Source organism: Atta cephalotes (assembly GCF_000143395.1).
Source record: "Atta cephalotes unplaced genomic scaffold scaffold00048, whole genome shotgun sequence".
NCBI lineage: Eukaryota > Metazoa > Arthropoda > Insecta > Hymenoptera > Formicidae > Atta > Atta cephalotes.
In genome coordinates this window covers 1,730,257-1,746,730 of record NW_012130112.1, presented here as the reverse complement: position 1 = coordinate 1,746,730, position 16,474 = coordinate 1,730,257, and the positions used below count along the sequence as shown (strand labels likewise).

The following is a 16,474-nucleotide window of genomic DNA, read 5'->3' as shown; positions in this document are numbered from 1 at the left end:
TCAGGCAATTTGAAAATTCCATCCTTCCAGAATCTCTCAGGTTTTTCAGTGAAAAACTTTTCTAAATGATTTTTTACCTCGACCAAAGAGTTGAAGCTTTTTCCATTAAGGGAATTTTGTAATGATCGAAATAGATGGAAATCAGAGGACGCGAGATCTGGTGAATATGGCAGATGGAATAGAACATCCCAACTGAGCTCCAACAACTTTTGTCGAGTTATCAAAGGTACATGAGACTGCGCATTGTGCTGATGAAACATGACGCCCTTCGGATTCGCTATTTCTGAACGTTTTTGTTCAATTGTTGTCTTCAATTTGTCTAATTGGGAACAATACTTTTCTGAATTTATTGTCTCGTTGTTTGGTAAAAGTTCATAATACAGGATCCCTTTCCAATCTCACCAGACACAGAGCATGACCTTCTTTGGGTGAAGACTGGCTTTTGGGGTGGCTAAAGGTGGTTCGTTCCGCTTTCCCCAAGATCTTTTTCGCTCAACATTATTGTAAATGATCCATTTTTTATCCCCACTCACTACTTGCTTCAAAAATGGTGTCTCCTCGTTGCGTTTATAGAGCGAGTCGCAAATGGAAATGCGATCCATCAGATTTTTCTCTGTTAAATCGTGAGGAACTCATACATCAAAACAGTTTATGTAGTCAAGCTTCACAAAATGCTCGTGGATGGTGGATTTTGACATATTCAATATTTCTGCTAATTTACGTGTCGTATAGTGTGGGTTATTCTCGATCAGTGTTTTAATCTGATCTTCATCTATCGTGGAAGGCCTACCCGGGCGTTCTTGATCTTCAAGATTGAAATCCAGCTTTAAACTTAGCGCATCACTTCTGCACAGTTCTTTCAGATACAGCACCTTCGCCATAAACAGCGCATATCTTGTTTGCCGCTTGTGTGGCATTTTTGCCTTTCCGATAAAAGAAAAGCATTAAATGCCTAAAATGCACTTTGTTTTCTTCCATATTCAAAAGCGTATAAAACTGAGAGAAATTAACGTATCACAAATTTTTTTAAAAGTATGCCTGAAGTACTGTCTACGATATGTACGCATGACATTTGTTTTCAATCATTCTGATATATTCAGACCTGTCCTTACGCCACCTACCAAAAAATCAGCACGAACTTTCCGGACAATCCAATATTTAAAACAATTTGAACAGACTTTTTCTTTTTGAATTTGCTCGCCACTAGTCGTCACTGCCGTCAGATGTCAGTTTAATTGTAAAAAAATGGCAGTACAATGTGTGGTATTTTGACAATATTGCGCAACGTTTCTTGATGAATAATTCATAATATTTATAAAAATTGCATGACATATTTAATTATATAAAGATGTCAAGTATTACGATATCAGCCATAAGACCGCGGACTAGTATCCTTGATAAATCCTTGAGTAAAGGTAAAGGAGAGGTTAGCTTGAGTTGTTTTGCCCTTTTATTTTCCGAATTAGTGCAATATTGTCAAAACAGAGTCTATACCGTTCCAGAGCTGCAGAATAAGTAAGTAGATCAAATTATTCTTTATCATTCATTATCTCGCATTCACTTATAGGTGTATTATCTTATGTTGTGACTAGATTGGCAGAGATTGGAGCAGAAGTTGGACACAGGATAACAGATCTACTTGTAGTACGAGAAAAGGGTGGCAAACGTGAGATAAAGCTACTTAATGTACTGCTATTTATCAAAAGTACAGTGTGGAAGTCCTTGTTTGGTCGAGAGGCCGATAAATTAGAACATGCAAATGATGACGAACGTACTTATTATATCATCGAAAAGGAATCCTTGGTAAACAAATTTGTGTCAGTACCCAAAGATAAAGGAAGCTTGAACTGTGCATCCTTCGTCGCTGGTATCGTGGAGGCTGTACTTTGCGATTGTGGCTTTGTAAGCAGCTTCAGTTATTTATTCTTTTTGAGATAATCAAACAACTTTTAAGCTTGCACATTTATATTTTCATGAGACAAAATTTATAAATGTTTTAAATATTATTGCAGCCGGCTAAGGTAACAGCACACTGGCATAAAGGAACTACATATATGGTTAAATTTGATGACGCTGTTGTCGCGCGTGACAAGCAATTGGAAGATCGGTAATAGAAAGGAAATAAACACATACGTTACATTACTCTTTCTAACGATAAAATATATAATACCTATATACAAATTTACCAATTGTTGCGATAAATCTATAATCTTTAATTATTATGTTAAATTCATATTTTATGTGTGTACCTTTTATATTTGAGACTGGTATCACTCTTCATCGAATTTTCATTTCATAATTATATGTTTATAAAATCTTTAATGTTTTTCATATTTCTTCTATTGACATACATTGCATTTAACATAAATATATATATATACATATATATGTATATATTTCTTATAAGTTTATTTTGTATCATCTAAGTTAAATACATCAACTGCATGTATTTTATTAAAATAATCATCTAACAGAATCTATGTGATCTGCTTGCATAATCAATTTGTCCAGTACGATATAAGTGTTCTTTTTTATCCTATGAAAAAAAATAATGCACATTACATATTAATATTTTGATTCTTGAATTTTATATTTTTTAAACACATTTGGCTTACCTTACCTTTCTATTTTTTAATGTCACTGCAGTTGCGATAATAAGAGATGCAATCATTCCAACTCGCGACATATATCTTATCAATGTAGGTACAAAGTGTTGCTCTATCGTTGTCTTCGAGGCAGCATATTTATATATTCCTGTATCAAACTGTATTCATAGAATGAGTAATCATGTGATAATTTATTAAAATTAATTTATATAGACAGAATTATAAAATTAATTTACATAGACATAATTATACTCTAAAATCGATTATTTATTATTTCAAAATTAACAAAGTACTAAATACGAAGATACAACAGATAGTTTCCACTATTGTCATGTTTCATTAATTTGTTACATAATTTCTGTAGATAATTTTAAATATAAAGTGTATACAATTAAACCAACAGTTATATACATACATATATAAATATTTATGTATTTATGATCCTATTCGATTTTTTAACGTTATACTTTTTATAATAAAGTACTTCATATTCTTTAAAAATATTAAGCATACTTGAATCCGAGAAATACAAAGATCGGAATAATAAATTATAAATGTGACTGAACAAAATACCGTCGTACAATAAATGATAACAATGAATGCAATGAATTCAATCAGTATATAAATCAAACATAAATAGGCGTAAATATTGTCTATGGGGCAAAGTATCGCTAATATTTGTTGAACTTATAGGTTAAGTTAAATGTGTATGTACGTACGAGAAGACTTTTAGTTGGGTGTCCTGAATCTTTTAGATACAGTTCGCGTAACTGCTTCCGTTTCGCATCTCTCCATAACGCGATTTCGCGTTGCTCCGGTGAGCAATCGTATATCTTTTTCGACGACATAACTCTGAATTTTGTAACCTTATTTCTGTCTCTTCACCCTTCACTGCGTTTCTCTACTTTATCTCGCGAACAGATACGTAACTTTTACCGATCGTAATATAGTAATCGCAAACTGACATTGTGAAATAGATACTTTGAAGTGTCCTATAATAGTTCCTAAAATCCGATGTCCACGATGAAAGAAATTGGTCTGAGATCTCAGACAGAGAAAAAATTAACAAATCAATGAACATTCATCATTTGAATAAATGATCACGTAATTAAATTGATTAATTCTTTCTTCATCCGAGGTCTTGGATTTTGAGTATCAATCATGAAACTTTTTTCCTAGGATGAAAAATGAAAAATTTCTTTATTAACTTCAATAATTAAAAATTTCACTTTTCATTTTTCATCCTAGAGATAAAGTTTGATTGATACCAGGATCAAATAGTACCTAATTAAAACGTTAAAAATTTTAAAAAAAGTTAAAAAGTTAATAACTTTTAATTTAACTTAGTTAATTTTAAATATATTAAATTTTAATTTAACTAAGTTATTTTTAAATTTTAACTTTCTTTTTAAGTTAAAAAATTTGTTTATCTCTTTTAAATATCTTAGAAAAATAATAAGATATAATAAGACTAAGGGCGTACATTCGTAATCTGTCCATATTTTAAGACCATCTTAAGTATTGTAATTTCTTAAGATATATAGAGCTCTCTGATTGGTTTATGTGGTTATACCTTATGTCATAAATCTTAATCCTAAGGATCTACAATAGATGTTTTAAGCCTTAAGTCATAAGAAATTGACCAATTACATTCAAATATTCTTCTCTCAATCGATTGTAATGTGGTCAATTTCTTGACTTATTAAAAAGTAAGACTTATTAAAAAGTAATGACTGATCTTGTATCTTCTCTATGGCTGGCTATTTTTTTAAAGTTATATAATTTATATAATTATATCGTTATGTGTTATATCACATATGAATAAAAAATTAAAATTTAATTTACTTAATAATCTATATAATTATTTAATCTCATTTTAAGAAAAATTAGGATATTATGATCTAAAAAATAATTTTTTTCAAAATTAATTTTTTTTTAACTTAAGTTAATTCAATATTGACTTAACTTACGTTAAGCTAATTTTTTATTCCTTCAACTTTTAACTTAATTTTATTACTTAATTTTGTAAAGCCATTAACTTTAACTTTATTCAGTTAAAAAAAACATTAACTTACCCAACTCTGATTGATACCCTAATTTCTAGCAATCCATGATGCTACAAAGCTTAACGTTAATAAAAATGGTGAAATCACCTTGTTATTTATAAAAGAATATAACAAATCGATAATAAATCTGTGAAAATTATTAAAACGACTTAATAAAATCTTGTATTCACGATGCTAGAAATCAATCCGAGACTTCGGATGAAGAAAGAATTGATCAATCGCAATGATCAAATTGTTCAAGTGTGATTTGTTAATTTTTTCTTTGTCTGAGATCTCAAACCAATTTCTAACATCGTGGATATCAAGTTTAATGCAAAAAAATGATGGCTGCGGTCGATTTGAACTCTTTCAGCGCTTTTCAGTACTTCTATTCTTATTTTACGTCTAATGAACAATAAAAAAAAATGTTTACAAGCGCTTAAGCCTGCTCTACAATATGTTTTTTGTTTCCTGTTTTTGTTTCTTACCTTTCATTATTTTTTACATCTTACTTTTTTACGATCTTTTTTACGTCTTTTACTTTTTATCCGGTTTTTTGTTTTGTATCATCTGAGATAAAAGATAACGAATTTTGAAAAAAAAAACAAGAAATACGGAACAAAAAATACAATTTGTTGATAAACGATTGTAAAGAAGAAAAAAGCAAAAGGTAAAAAACAAGAAACAGTAAATAAAGAGCACATTATAGAATAGGCTTTAAAGTGCGTGAATCCAAATCGACTGCAGCCGATAACTTATCACCAATGATTTAGATATGATATACGTCAGTAGTTTTGTTCCTTAAGTTCATTGGCGCTGGTACCTAATTTTCAATATGGCGACGCCCATGCAATGAATGTAGGTTAGAATTGATCAGAATGATCTTATTTTTGTCTCAATAGTTGCGTTCAATAGAGAAAGTAGCTTTGTTGTGACAACTGTTGTGAAATTTTTCAATACGATTGGTTTATACATTTAGATCCATAAGGAACTAAAAAAAACCAGAATCAACCATGTTGAAGAATTTTACAAAGCTGCTTGTTCCGCTAAGCGCAGCCACAATGATATGTAATTAAAATAGATTAATTATGTATAATTATTATTTCCTTTATACTTTCATCATATTCAGATACACTTCTACCAATAATGATAGAAAATTTATAGAATACACAATATGAATAACTTTCCAACGGCTGCTTTTCTTTAAAAGGCAGTCGACACAACGAATGTTCTACATTATTCATTGAATGTCAAAAAGGATAAAACATTTGTCAACCACATTCCAAAAGAAAAACAGCTTACATCGGATTATCAGAACACGTCATTTTCCAAAAATGTCCAATATAAATGATGATAGCATGCATAGTCGGTTGCATCATTCGGTTTATCGCTGAAAAGAAACGAAACATGGTATAGACCTCGTGACAAGCTTAATCATGCGTGTTATCATTTCCGCTTTTTTGAAAAAGAGTCGTCGCAGCATCCTCTCAGGATGATTATAAATCTGGGTTACTCGATATCGTAGACACATGATTGACAAAACTCGCAATCATGACGTCACAATCATCTTATCTCACTCTGTGCAAGCTGTGCAAAACGATACGAAAGATCATCGCGCTGGAATTCAACGAACGAATTCGATAAACAACGAATGCGATGCATAGCTAATATACATACATATATTATGTATGTGCATACAAACATCGAAACGTCGCCAGACGACGCCAATGGACTCCATTGTCGTTAATCACGTGGCCTATGGTGATGGAAAGTAATAACAGGGAGAGGGAGGAATACAAAAGAACGACGCTAGTCGGAAACGATTGTGATTGTCGCACATTGTCGTTACGTCCGTGGTAGACTCAACTAGCAAGGAATAAAGTTTTGCAAGGAATAAAGAGAGCTCGTAAGTGTAAATACGTGTAAGTATTAATTCGTTGCTCGATTAACCAAGATACGCAGTTCGTTTGCTTTCAGCAGCAGCCTTCCGTTTTTCATGTATTCGTTTTGTGTAAATTTTTTTTTTATCTAAATCGTAAAATCAAACAGGTGCGGAAGAGTTCAATTTGCGTAACAGAAACGAATAGTGCTTCAGTTTTTCTTTTTTGCCATCTCATTATTTATATACAACGCGATAACGCGTTTAGATTTTCATAAAGATTGAATTGTGCGTATTTAACCTAAAGGACATACGTCATATTATATTATATTATATTATATTAATATCAAAGCATTATTTAGGGTATTTAGGCTAATCGAGAATGTTAAAATGTGAACATTTGTGTCACTTGTAAAATTTATTCTTTATATTTTTTTTAATTCTTTGAATAAATTAAAAAAAAGTAAAATTAAATTGAAATTAATCTACAGTGGTAGAGATGAACATAAAGGAAATCAATTCCAAGATGAATATTAATCTTGAAAGTGGAATTGTATATATAAAACAAACAATTCCATAAATTTAACGTAAATTAGGTGAAATCATTGTGTTCAATGTGTTTTCCACTGTCTTTATGTATTAAGTAAAGTTGAAATATAGAGAATTCCAACTATAAATGATCAACATTTTCCTACATCCATATTGCTTACAAATTGTAAACAAATAAATGTGAAGTTAATGCAAAGATATCACAGCTCCCTATCAGATAGCTATATTATATATTTATTCTTTTGTCTGTTTAATTGTTTTACAAAATAATTGAGAGTTTAATATTTTATCATTACACTTCACATACATGAGGCAAATACTTGGAACATAAAATTATATCGTGCTTTGAATATATCAAAAGTAATAATATATCAAATTGTGTGTTATAACATTTATGATTATATAGAAAAAAATCTCTATTGAATATTGTATATATTACTGTAATTTTTAAATATATATATATTTTGTAATTAAAATTATTAATTAAATCAAGCCGATTTAGACAACATCGATGATGGAGATATATAATTATAAACTCTTTATACATGTATTTACCACGTGATTCAATAAATCTGTTTATCATGTCGAGTGGTAGCAAACGCATCTAGTGCGCAATTGAGAGATATCAAGAAAACTTTCGTTTTTTTTTTATGTTTAAAGAAAGAATTCATAATCATGTATTTTGTCATTTCAAGGAAAGGAAGATAACACCGGATATACATATATTTGTGACGTCATCAATTTTATGCATAACTTTGTTTTTAGAGTACCTTTGGAGATTAGATTGATACTACCATAAACTACGAATATATGATAAATATCGAAATCTTTTTATCACATACTTTTGTCTAGACAAGGTGGACAAAAGGATATGATAAGAAATCAATAGATAAAGTTTGAAGGCTCAGTTTTAAAATTCATGATCAATTCTTAACCAAAGTTCAACTTATTCCTTATCTCTTTTCGATTTTAGAATTAGAAAGAGATAAGAAAGTTGAATTGTGAAATGGGCCTTTAAATTTTAATCTATTGATTTCTTATTACATTCTTTTCTTTAAGTCTTAGTAATAATTTGATACTCTTTTTTGCGTCTCGGCTAAAGCATCCAGAATACATCTGAAATTGATACGAAAGGAAAAATTTTGATAAAGAACTCTGACGATGAGACTTTTCAAATACAAGTGTGTATAAACATCTATGTGATTAATTCATAAACAACACGAGCCGCTCATTATTGACGCGCTATAACAAGGTCAAGATTTTGAGATCCGTTATTGTATTATTTTCACGTGATCGTACATCTCTCACGTGTTTCATTGAAACAGAATTATATTATCTATACTGGATCCAAGTTGGCACAGAGCAATTATCGCTGTGTCATCGCAGCAATTTTACCGCAGGTTTGTCGTGAGAAATGTGAGTCATTATTAAAATCACACTAGCATGAACGACACGATAATCAAACGAATGATTATTCCGGAGGATGCAACATACACACGCATATCCAGAAGAGAAAAAAAATAAATTGTCATAAAACCACAAATGGCGCAGCAGATTTTCATTTGATTGACTTTGAGGCATTTTTTTGCACACAATTACATAATATACATATATATGAATACGCGTATTGCTTCTGATGAGTGCATGCAAGATGCGTCTTTTTTTTTTAAGAATCAGAAAAACAAAATGATTCTTTTGAATATAGAAGTTCTTGATAATTGTGGTGCAAAAAATAGGACAAACGCATGTCAATGTCTTTTATGAAATTTTTGTGCATTTTCGAAATTTTGATTATGTATATTTGCAGTAACAGGACAAAGCTTTGTTATGCTATTAATAACGTTGCTTTCTTTCTCTTACGTAAATTTTGAATTCTGCTCTTTCAATCTAAGACTCACTGCTAGTTCATTAGGTTATATTTTTATTTGATATTGCACTATAAAATAATATTCATGAATTTTCACAATAAGATTGAATGAGCGATCGAGCAGAATAATTTTTTAATCTACAATATAAAATTAACTTTTTTATTTCATATATAAGGGTTATATCTATTCTATATTATATTATTGAAATAATCCTTTTTTGTAGGTGACTTAATTGAGGAATAAATATGAAGAGTGTGGTGGTTTTGTTGTTACTGGCAGTTTTTACCACGGGACAAGCTATTTCCTTCAACAAGATTTTAGATATAGAATGGTTCAGTTTTATGGTATAAAAGTTGTACTTATAGTAGAGTTTAAAATTATTGCAGCTTGCATCATAAAGTTTACTCTGAAAGAGTTAAATAAGACGAAAATCTAGCCTTCCATATCCAGTTACTATTCTTTACAAGTAGTAACATGGATACTTTGTTCAGTTCTTTGTTTATCATAGATTTTTAATATTGTGGATCAGTTTCTTACGTAGAATATATTTCATAGCAAATAGGATATGATAAAATATTTGTTAAGAAAGTAAAAAAGTCAAGTATGCAAGAAATTGTCGAATCTAATTTTTAAATAAAATTAAGGATTAAAATGATCAAAAAATTAAACTAAATATTGATTATAATGATTATTACTTTAAGACAAATCATAAAAAAATCTACAAATCTTCGATTGAGGAGGGATATAGAATGAAAATCTTCTTGGATAACAAGCGCAAAATTGTTGAACACAATCGCAAATATAAGCTGAATGAAGTTCCCTACAAATTGGGAATGAACAAATACTGTGATATGGTAAGTTTCTGAAAAGCAAATTATCTGTATCACAAAGCGAGCAATTTTTCGTGAAACGCTTATTTTTCTTACAGTTTCATCATGAATTTGTCAATACTTTGAATGGTTTCAATAAGTCAGTAAAGGCTCACAAGCAATTTATGGGAGCAACATTTATCTCGCCAGCTAATGTCGAATTACCAAAAGAAGTCGATTGGAGGAAACATGGTGCTGTTACAGAAGTTAAAGATCAAGGACATTGTGGCTCTTGCTGGGCATTCTCTACTGTAAGCCTATTTTTTAAATATCTTTAATAGATAGAATTGGATAGATAGAATTGGATTACTTATTGTCTTTTTTTCTTGCAGACTGGCTCTTTGGAAGGACAGCATTTCAGACAGACTGGCATTTTAGTATCACTTAGTGAGCAAAATTTGGTTGATTGTTCTGGCAACTATGGCAACCAAGGATGCAATGGTGGTTTGATGGATAATGCTTTTAAATACGTCAGAGATAACAAAGGCCTTGATACCGAAAAGAGTTATCCATATGAAGCAGAGAATGACAAGTGCAGGTTTGTATTAATTATTTTGCATGATTGGAAAACATACATAAAATTTAATGATTTATTAAACTCTTAAAATTGCAGATACAATCCGAGAAATAGTGGCGCTACTGATGTCGGTTTCGTAGATATTCCAAGAGGAAATGAGCAGAAATTAAAGGCTGCAGTCGCTACTATAGGTCCGGTCTCCGTTGCTATTGATGCCTCTCATGAATCTTTCCAGTTTTATAGTGAAGGTATGTAAATAAATAAATATATATATATATATATATATATATATATATATATATAATTAGTATAAGCTAATTTTTTTTACAAATTTAATTGAGTTTATAACTTGTATATAAGACTTTTAATCTTATAAATCGGAAATTTAATTCATAATGAAACTAATTGTTGTGTAATAAAATCTGAACTTGTGTTCTCATTTTTTTTCTTTTTTACTTAAATTTTTTCACATTTTTTAGGAGTATATTTTGATCCTGAGTGCGATTCAGAAAATTTAGATCATGGTGTGTTGATCGTCGGCTATGGTACAGACTCAAAAACTGGCCATGATTATTGGCTGGTAAAAAATAGTTGGGGTGAAACATGGGGTGAAAAGGGTTACATCAAAATAGCCAGAAACAAGAACAATCATTGTGGTATAGCAAGCAGTGCCAGCTATCCTCTCGTTTAACTGCCGTTGATAATTATTTTTTTAGTTGTGATCTACTAATTCAGACATGACAGCTATGAGAGGCCTAATAAAGTTTTACGAATTTTAGAATAAATTTTTATATCATTTCTGTTATATGATTTCTTTAAAATCATATTTGATAAAATTGACGTCTTCCTACAGACAGTTTTTCTGTTTTACCGCGCTACGATAGGAATCAGAAGACACGGTAGTATCTCCGTGCTAAGCGCAATGACACTACCGTGGTTGTAATTACAAATTTTACAGTTTTTCCAACTTTCTTGGGTCTCTATACAAATTAGTTCTTTCGAATAAAGAGCAAAGAATAAAGACAAATTCGGAAAAATTACGAAAATTGCAAGCTTCAAAAATGGTGGTTCATTGTTCATCGTTTTAACATATCTATTACATTTAGTGACAATTATGGATATGTTATCTTAGGATGTATTTTATCTTAGGATATATTTTTTATTTTTTGTTCACACATTTAGAATGATACTATTGCCCGGGATATTTTCTTAATGTCTCAAAATAAGAATATATTAATGATATATATTTCATGTAAATTTAACTTTTTACACTAAATCTACAAAACTAATAAATGATGGTCTAATTAAGTATTTTAGTAAATCATTACACGTATCTCGGGTAATAATCCAGAGTCAAGTTATTTGCTATGCAAATTGATCTCTATTTTTTAGAAAATAAAGGAAAATAAAAAATTTTTAATTATCATGCTATTCTTATTTATCTCGATCTTGTTAATAATAAGTTGGATATGCAATACTTCGACAGTAATGTATCATGCATTCCTAGTTGCAATATATTTTTCAAGCTTCATTTTGTTCCCGGAAATCGAACGATTAATCGTCAAGTTTTCTTCAACTGATTTGTACTCATTCTAAAATAATTATAGAAATTAAAATCTTTCAATTTTGATTTCGTGATTGATGCAAAGTAAAACTTTTCATTGCGATTTTCAATATCAAATGTTGGGCGCTACTCATTTTTTTTATATTGCCGTTTTTTGTTTTCCATATTACGATCAGTTATCCATATTACTGCGGCTGTATGTCGTCTTTTAATCTTTAATTCTATAAGAATGAACTTGTATATATGTTTAAACTCCACATAATTCAAGTATTCATTATACATGTCTTACGGTCAACGCTACAAATGCTTTCTTGATTGGTCACTTTGTTAAATTCTTTCTTCTGATTGATCAAGCAAATACTTCAAGGCATTAGCATATTGGACGCGTTCAAATTAACAAAGCGGCTAGCCTGCTCGTCAAGTAAATAAATATAATTGGTTGTTTCTTATAGATTCAACCTCAATCTCACTGCTATTAGATGTTCCAAAATTTGCTGCCTGTACTGAAAATCTATAGTGCATGTGACGTAAACTGTATTGTATGTACATTTTCAGCGCTGGCAATAAATTTAGAACACAGCTGATAGCCATAGTTGATTAATTTACCATCATTTACCCACTGATTAATTGTTAGAATTTAAGAGGATTTCTTTAATACGACATGAATGTTGTGCTTGTAACTGGCGGTACCGGACTCGTTGGTAGAGCAATTCAAAATGTTATCGAGAATGACAAAAGAGAAAACGAAAAATGGATATTTATTGGATCCAAAGATGCAGATTTGAGGTAAGTGAGGTTAAGTGACTAAGATTAAATCAACCAAACGATTAATGGGATTGCAAAACGCTATGTATGATATTTATTTTAACCAAATGCAGTGATAAAGAGAGCACACGGAAGTTATTCGAGCATCATAAACCGACACATGTCATTCACTTAGCTGCTATGGTTGGTGGTCTCTTCCACAATATGTCACATAATTTAGACTTTCTGGTAAATATTACGAAGAATATATCTTTCATTTGTGTATCAATTTATTATATTGTAGCTTTAATCGTGATTTCAATACCTTTTATTGCAGCGGAACAATATATATATGAATGATAATGTTCTGCACACTGCTCACGAAAACAATGTCGTGAAGGTTGTCTCATGCCTTTCCACCTGTATATTTCCTGATAAAATATCTTATCCAATAGACGAAACTATGGTAGTAACATACATTAGATGACTATAATTAATGTGTATGTAGGGCAGTACATGTACCATACAAATTAATTATGTATTACAGGTTCACAATGGACCACCACATTCCTCGAATTATGGTTATAGTCATGCCAAGCGACTCATAGATATTGCTAACAGAGGTTACTATGATCAGCATGGTAGGCTATATACCAGTGTGATTCCTTGCAACGTATTCGGTCCGCACGACAATTTTCATCCTAATGATAGTCATGTAATACCTGGTTTAATGCGAAGACTTTATGACTTGTGCAAAGATGGTATGGAAAAAGCATCAATATTTTGATTATGAAAATAAGTTTTATGTATAAACATCATTTGAATTTCTTATCAAATTAGTATTTTAATTAGGAAATACAGAAGATAAAGTGTTCACTGTATTGGGTTCTGGTAAACCTTTAAGGCAATTCATCTACAGCATAGACTTAGCAAAATTAATAATTTGGGTGTTGCGGGAATATGAGTCTGTAGAACCAATTATACTATCAGGTAATTATTCATTTAGATATAGTATTATACTATCAGGTAATTATTCATTTAGATATAGTATTATACTATCAGGTAATTATTCATTTAGATATAATATTATTTCCCTAATTTTTTTTAACTTTTTAGAAAACATTATTTATCAATAATTTTATAGCTGTTACTATTTTTACTATACTGTCGGCAACATAGGATCTTTAAAATCATCACTAACTAATATTTTAACTATTAGGTGAATGTCACTAGTGGATAAATTTAAATCTGTAAAGAATAAGTAAAATTTAATTTGTATTTTCTGATGATTAAACGTTAAAAACTTAGTGTATAAGAATACTAGAATTTTTTCAGATTTATATAACCTGCAGTTAAAAGAATTTCCTCTATTTCTCAAAGACTTCTGTGAAAGAAATAATGTTCCATGTTGTCAACAGAAGATTAAACAATATTATAATATTGCAATTATCAGTGTTGTATAACTTTATCATGGAAATTGTGAAAGAAAAATGATAATTTTTAGTGGATGAAGCACAAGAAAAATCGATAGCACAAGTGGCAGAGACTCTGGCGCAAACTTTCAACTTTAAAGGAAAGGTGATGTATGATACATCGGCAGCGGATGGACAATTCAAAAAAACAGCAAGCAATGCAAAATTACGAAAGTACTTGCCTGACTTTCAATTTACACCTTTTGAACAAGCGATTAAAGAGACTGTTGATTGGTATATAAAAAACTATGATCAAGCGAGGAATTAAAACCGAGGTTGCAAATTGTTATTATAATCTTGCGATAATTTATATTTTAAAATATGAAGTATAATTCACTAGAATTCAGATATATCAATGCTAAATAATGTAAGTTGTTATTAAGAATGAATGATGAAAAACGAATGATGAAAAATGTACTGAAGATTGAGTAGTATATATATATTAATTATATAATTTTATTATAAATTATTATTGTAAAAAGTTATTTTTGAAGTAAATTATCTTTATAAAACATAGCATTTATTACTCAGGAAGAACGAGTTCAAAGCTTTTTGTCCACCTTTATAGTTCGAGCTCAATCAAGGTCCCTAAAATCCACAGTAATTTCGGTATTTTCAAACTGTTAAATAAACATTAGAGGATACGTGAATATTTTTATTGATCTGGAAAGTTACCTACCAATGCGCATACTAAACATAGATTCAGACGAACATCTGCGGCAGTGCATTTATTTTCGCTTGTTCGTAGCACTCCTAAAGTATATTTTAGGTCAGCTTGCGCATAAATTTGATTGTTAGATCGCTTTATGATGCGATTTATTGACTGCCACAATGTGAAATGCAAACGAATTTTCAATTTTCGTAAATTATTATATGTAAGCAGAAAATTTTGTTTTAAATTTTTAATTAGTAATATCGAGAATTTCTCTTTTTTTAATTCTTAATATATATATATATATATATGTTTTATATATATTTTGGTATAACTTTTTGCTTTTTGTTATAATTTTGTTATAATTTTCTGGTAGATCTTGGAGTCTATTTTTCTTAATGAAAGTGGTTTCTTTTAATTAAAAAAGAATGAATAAATAAATAAATAAAACTATTCTAACTTCTGTCATTAGCAAATTTTTAATTTGAGATTTAATTAATTTTTAATAAAATATCTGAAATGTCGCATACATGCTGTAAAGAACATACATGTTAAATCCTTTTAAATAACGATGATCCATTTCACGTTTTTAAAAAAATTAATCTATGTTTTGAATTGAAAAGCCGAATAAAGGACGATGTTCGCAGATGTTCGTCCACTTGCAAATTACAGCCGATGTCTGTTTCCCATTGTAACATCCTCGTTGATTCAAAGACAGAGGAAAATTTTAATTAGTCAACGTCAGTACAATCGGCCCAGATCCTGGGAGTAATGGACCGGGAAATAAAAGATCGGTCCGTTGAAGAAAAAAGGTCACGATAATTTTAGCAATGGCGAGCCACCGTCGTATCTTGTCGATCGATTCGAATAAAGATAAGATAAGCGCGTGTCTTTATCGAGATACATCTCCGATCGGCGACGCGAGGGACTTTTCGTCCTGGCGGTCGTTTCCCTCGAGAAAAATGAATCACCATTTTCCTCGAAACATTCTTACGTGTCGTTATTTATATAAGTCGCTCTTCGTTACCAAGATCGAATGATCGATCTCGAGCGGACATAATTCATCTTCTAACGTCTAATATAATCAGATTGTGCCGGTCCATTCGCAACGTCTTTCGATTAAATTTCTTCAGTGATAATTTAACATTGCTATTCTCTTTGCATCTCATTTCATTTTTAGTTCTCAGTAGTACATTGAACTAATCGAATCAATAATTGAATAAAAAACATGAAGATGAAATAAATACTTAATTTTAAACAAAGAGAGAAACTTTATAATTGTCTGCACTGTTAATATAATTCATGATTAATAAAATTGTAGTATATTATAAAAATTTTATAGATAGTTTAAACAATATTTAAGAATGAATGATGAAACAATTTTAAATAATATTATTTGTAAAAATCGACCGATGAGATTAAATACACATGAGTAAAAAATACCATATTTAGCAATCAAGATGATTCCTCATAATAGTTGCGTTCAGCATAAAAAGCAGCTTTATAACTATTGTCAAATCTTTAATATACATATGATTGATTTTGTCCTTAATTCCTAAATCTAAATGTATAAATCTGTATATATATATATATATATATATATATATATATATATATATATATATATTATTATTATTATACTACTATTATTATATTATAATTATTATATTATTACTACTAGTTACGTACGTAAGTAGTTAGTAGTTAGT

The 16,474-nt window shown here is 30.0% G+C and overlaps 4 protein-coding genes across 4 annotated transcripts; 3 read left to right on the top strand and 1 right to left on the bottom strand.

Annotated features, from left to right (window-relative positions):
* The first annotated feature begins 1,348 nt into the window (after nt 1–1,348).
* LOC105622749 (trafficking protein particle complex subunit 5) lies at nt 1,349–2,111 on the top strand. The gene is made up of 3 exons (XM_012204162.1): nt 1,349–1,515; nt 1,593–1,902; nt 2,013–2,111. The coding sequence occupies exons 1-3, from the start codon at nt 1,349–1,351 to the stop codon at nt 2,109–2,111; spliced, it is 576 nt and encodes a 191-aa protein (XP_012059552.1).
* Nucleotides 2,112–2,302: 191 nt separating this feature from the next.
* On the bottom strand, nt 2,303–3,480 carry LOC105622748. Its single transcript, XM_012204161.1, has 3 exons — nt 3,326–3,480; nt 2,621–2,764; nt 2,303–2,536 (listed from the first exon to the last, which is right to left on the bottom strand). Exons 1-3 carry the CDS (start codon nt 3,452–3,454, stop codon nt 2,468–2,470), a joined length of 342 nt encoding a protein of 113 aa, XP_012059551.1. The 5' UTR covers nt 3,455–3,480; the 3' UTR covers nt 2,303–2,467.
* Nucleotides 3,481–9,192: 5,712 nt separating this feature from the next.
* On the top strand, nt 9,193–11,024 carry LOC105622747 (cathepsin L1). Its single transcript, XM_012204160.1, has 6 exons — nt 9,193–9,291; nt 9,649–9,801; nt 9,876–10,067; nt 10,149–10,354; nt 10,430–10,581; nt 10,813–11,024. The coding sequence occupies exons 1-6, from the start codon at nt 9,193–9,195 to the stop codon at nt 11,022–11,024; spliced, it is 1,014 nt and encodes a 337-aa protein (XP_012059550.1).
* A 1,534-nt stretch (nt 11,025–12,558) lies between these two features.
* LOC105622746 (probable GDP-L-fucose synthase) lies at nt 12,559–14,624 on the top strand. Its single transcript, XM_012204159.1, has 6 exons — nt 12,559–12,683; nt 12,776–12,890; nt 12,979–13,107; nt 13,189–13,402; nt 13,494–13,631; nt 14,146–14,624. The coding sequence occupies exons 1-6, from the start codon at nt 12,559–12,561 to the stop codon at nt 14,379–14,381; spliced, it is 957 nt and encodes a 318-aa protein (XP_012059549.1). The 3' UTR covers nt 14,382–14,624.
* The last annotated feature ends 1,850 nt before the right edge of the window (nt 14,625–16,474 follow it).

Bases quoted from the DNA above. Each gene is read 5' to 3' on its own strand.
- LOC105622749 (XM_012204162.1), top strand. From the start codon at position 1,349: ATGTCAAGTATTACGATATCAGCCATAAGACCGCGGACTAGTATCCTT. The intron at 1,516-1,592 runs GTAAGTAGATCA...TGTTGTGACTAG, and splicing joins GTTCCAGAGCTGCAGAATAA to ATTGGCAGAGATTGGAGCAG. The intron at 1,903-2,012 runs GTAAGCAGCTTC...ATATTATTGCAG, and splicing joins TACTTTGCGATTGTGGCTTT to CCGGCTAAGGTAACAGCACA.
- LOC105622748 (XM_012204161.1), bottom strand. From the start codon at position 3,454: ATGTCGTCGAAAAAGATATACGATTGCTCACCGGAGCAACGCGAAATC. The intron at 2,765-3,325 runs GTACGTACATAC...CTATGAATACAG, and splicing joins ACCCAACTAAAAGTCTTCTC to TTTGATACAGGAATATATAA. The intron at 2,537-2,620 runs GTAAGGTAAGCC...TTTTTTTCATAG, and splicing joins TGACATTAAAAAATAGAAAG to GATAAAAAAGAACACTTATA.
- LOC105622747 (XM_012204160.1), top strand. From the start codon at position 9,193: ATGAAGAGTGTGGTGGTTTTGTTGTTACTGGCAGTTTTTACCACGGGA. The intron at 9,292-9,648 runs GTATAAAAGTTG...TATTACTTTAAG, and splicing joins TAGAATGGTTCAGTTTTATG to ACAAATCATAAAAAAATCTA. The intron at 10,068-10,148 runs GTAAGCCTATTT...TTTTTCTTGCAG, and splicing joins CTTGCTGGGCATTCTCTACT to ACTGGCTCTTTGGAAGGACA.
- LOC105622746 (XM_012204159.1), top strand. From the start codon at position 12,559: ATGAATGTTGTGCTTGTAACTGGCGGTACCGGACTCGTTGGTAGAGCA. The intron at 12,684-12,775 runs GTAAGTGAGGTT...AACCAAATGCAG, and splicing joins TCCAAAGATGCAGATTTGAG to TGATAAAGAGAGCACACGGA. The intron at 13,403-13,493 runs GTATGGAAAAAG...TATTTTAATTAG, and splicing joins TTATGACTTGTGCAAAGATG to GAAATACAGAAGATAAAGTG.